The sequence below is a fragment of the Carex rostrata genome, chromosome 4 (genome assembly GCF_964058835.1).
Source record: "Carex rostrata chromosome 4, lpCarRost1.2, whole genome shotgun sequence".
Lineage (NCBI taxonomy): Eukaryota > Viridiplantae > Streptophyta > Magnoliopsida > Poales > Cyperaceae > Carex > Carex rostrata.
The window spans coordinates 12060794-12063457 of record NC_135921.1 but is presented as its reverse complement, the minus strand read 5'-3'; the positions used below and the strand labels follow the sequence as shown (position 1 = coordinate 12063457).

Here is a 2664-nt window from a genome sequence, read left to right as displayed (position 1 = left end):
TATTTATAAGAGGTTTTTATTTTTATAAATTCTAATTGGCATTTGACAAGCTCTCCTCTTACCAACGAGAACAATTTAATTTTCTCCTTAATCAAATTACCTTATTCTTCAAAACTGATACACTTTTCTCATAAAAGAGATACCCAGCGAACATACACACAGAAGTAAAATAGCGAGATCATCTGCTTGTGATGCATCTCCATCGTCCATTTTTCTAACCAGGATTATAAATTCATAATCACACATACGAGTATACGACTTTTTACAAATTTATTTACGCCTCGTGAGTACTTGCATCAGCAAAATCGCTGATGTCATTGCAATCCATGTCATCGTAGTTTTGAGGCACCACCTTCTGGCAACGTTGCGTATACTGTGCTGACCTGACCGGCCTAGGCGAGTCGATGCACCGCCTCATCATCTTTCTCACAGCTGCTACAAGGTGCTCAGTTGGATTCACGGGCGGCGCCACTGCCCGAAACTTCTTGAAGAAGCTGATGTGACGATTGATCGCTTCTTCAGTCGTGATACGACATCCTGACCGTCGGATCTCGTCCTTCACCGCTTCACCGCACAAGCCACAAATCCAACGACCGAGATACCTTTCGCGCACCTTCTCTATGTACTCTAGTGTACATTCCTCGGTCAAGCCGCAACACTCGCACCTGACCTGTTCTGATTCCACCTCTGTTGATTTTTTGGGGATCGAATCCGGTGCCTCTAGGTAAGTTTTGGGAAGACACTCCATAGTCGTTGGGAAACACTACACAAGGGGAGATAGGCGGGAGTAAAAGAGGGAGGTAAGATTACCGCTCCTTCTCCCACACGGCGAAGGTGGCTTCCCGTTCTCTGTTTCTCTTCTCTTCTGCTTGGTGGGGGCCACCGGCCGGTCTCATCGGAGGTTGTTTCCTTCGCTCTTTATAATCCCCTCTCGTCGGATGCTCCTCTCCCTCTTGCTCTCTCTCTCTCTCAATATCTCACTATTCGCTCTTTGAGAAATTAATGGTGCCTTCGTTCTCTCTTCCTTCTATTTGTCGAGTTCTTCTGTTGCGTATCAGCCTGGGTTTATATTTCTGAAAGGAGACGACAATTCTTGACAGATTCTGGGAAGTGCCAGGTCACTGGTGTTTGGCTCCGTTTGCATATTTCCGAATGTGGGACCTAGTTTCCAGTGAACTGTGTTTCAAACTAGATCAATGAACCGGTTTTAAGCATGCTTTTGAGCAAGAGGCGGCGAAAAGTTTCGAGTTACTTGTAAACAATAAATTACCAATTGATTGCATATGGGAATTTCACTGGATGTATCCAGTTAGATTGAACTGGAATAATATTGGGAGAGAGACTTGAGCAATGTGGGGCCCTTTGTAAAATGATTGGAGGCGTTGCTGGGTCCACAAAGGCACAAAGGAGCTGAAAGGGAAAGCCACGTCATTATGATGTGCTGGAGTCGGACTGGCCCATTATTACATGTGGACATTGCCTCGCTGTCATCCAGCCGTGATTTATTTTTTATTTTTCTTATTTTCTTAAGAGAGATTTTTTAAGGCAAGAAAAATAATGTCCCCTTATAAACCCAACAACCTTTTGGGAGGAAAAAATGCAATGTGTACATGGTTTATTTTTTATGAAACATAAATTTTTTGTTTGAAGTTCGCATTTATCTTGATTAAAAGAGGTTACTAAAAAAAAAACGTTAGTATATATATATATATATATATATATATATATTTTGCATGTACAAATTGCAATACATCGGAAAGATTTATCCTATATAATCTTTAATTCACACGGAGGAGTAAATTCTAAATAAATTTTAATTTATATATGGTTCATCTTTTTCGGGGCATCTAAACTTGTGTGCGCAAATTTAATAGAAAGGCATCAGAATTTTACCAGCATCTAAGCGAACGATAGGTGATCACAGCTAGGGGTGTTTATTGGGTTCAGTTTAGGTGGTTTTCAACCAAACCGAATTAGTTTGGACCAACTAGTTCATTTTTTTCGGTTTAATAGACCGGTTCGGTTTGAAAACTTTCAAAACCAAAATAACCGAACCGGCCAAACTTTTATATATTATGAATTAGATCCGGACCGTTCTGATTTATTTCTTAATCAATAGTTTTAAATATTTCGGTTTATATCTTAATATCCTAGTTTATTTTATAATACTCCGGTTTGTTTCTTAATATATTTCGGTTTATTATAAATCAATTACTTTAAAAAAAAAAAAATATATTCGGTTTGAAAACTTTCAAAATCAAAATAACCAAACCGATCAAACCTTTATATATTATGAATTAGATTCGGACCGCTCTGATTTATTTCTTAATCAATAATTTTAAATATAATATCCCAATTTATTTTCTAATACTCCGGTTTGTTTCTTAATATATTTCAATTTATTATAAATTAACTACTTTAAATAAAATAATAATATATTTCAATTTGAACTGAACAAACCAAAATAAAACTTTAATTCAGTTCAGTGCGGTTGCATGAAATGATAAAATCCATCTTTAGAGCAAGTCAATATCAAGTTGAGACAACTCAGTTCAGTGCTACGGATAAACTCGGATGAAAAGTGTAAAATAAATCATCAATCTACAATTTTTTTTTTTTTTTTTTTTTTTGAGTTGAAAAGTTTCATTAATCTACAAATAGTGG

The 2664-nt window shown here is 37.1% G+C and overlaps 1 protein-coding gene across 1 annotated transcript; it reads right to left on the bottom strand.

The window, feature by feature from the left end:
* Positions 1–274: 274 nt before the first annotated feature.
* LOC144553253 (uncharacterized) lies at positions 275–748 on the bottom strand. The gene has a single exon (XM_078301348.1). The coding sequence runs from the start codon at positions 746–748 to the stop codon at positions 275–277; it is 474 nt and encodes a 157-aa protein (XP_078157474.1).
* Between the last annotated feature and the right edge of the window lie 1916 nt (positions 749–2664).

Excerpts from the sequence above, each read along its gene's own strand:
- LOC144553253 (XM_078301348.1), bottom strand. The coding sequence starts at position 748 with ATGGAGTGTCTTCCCAAAACTTACCTAGAGGCACCGGATTCGATCCCC.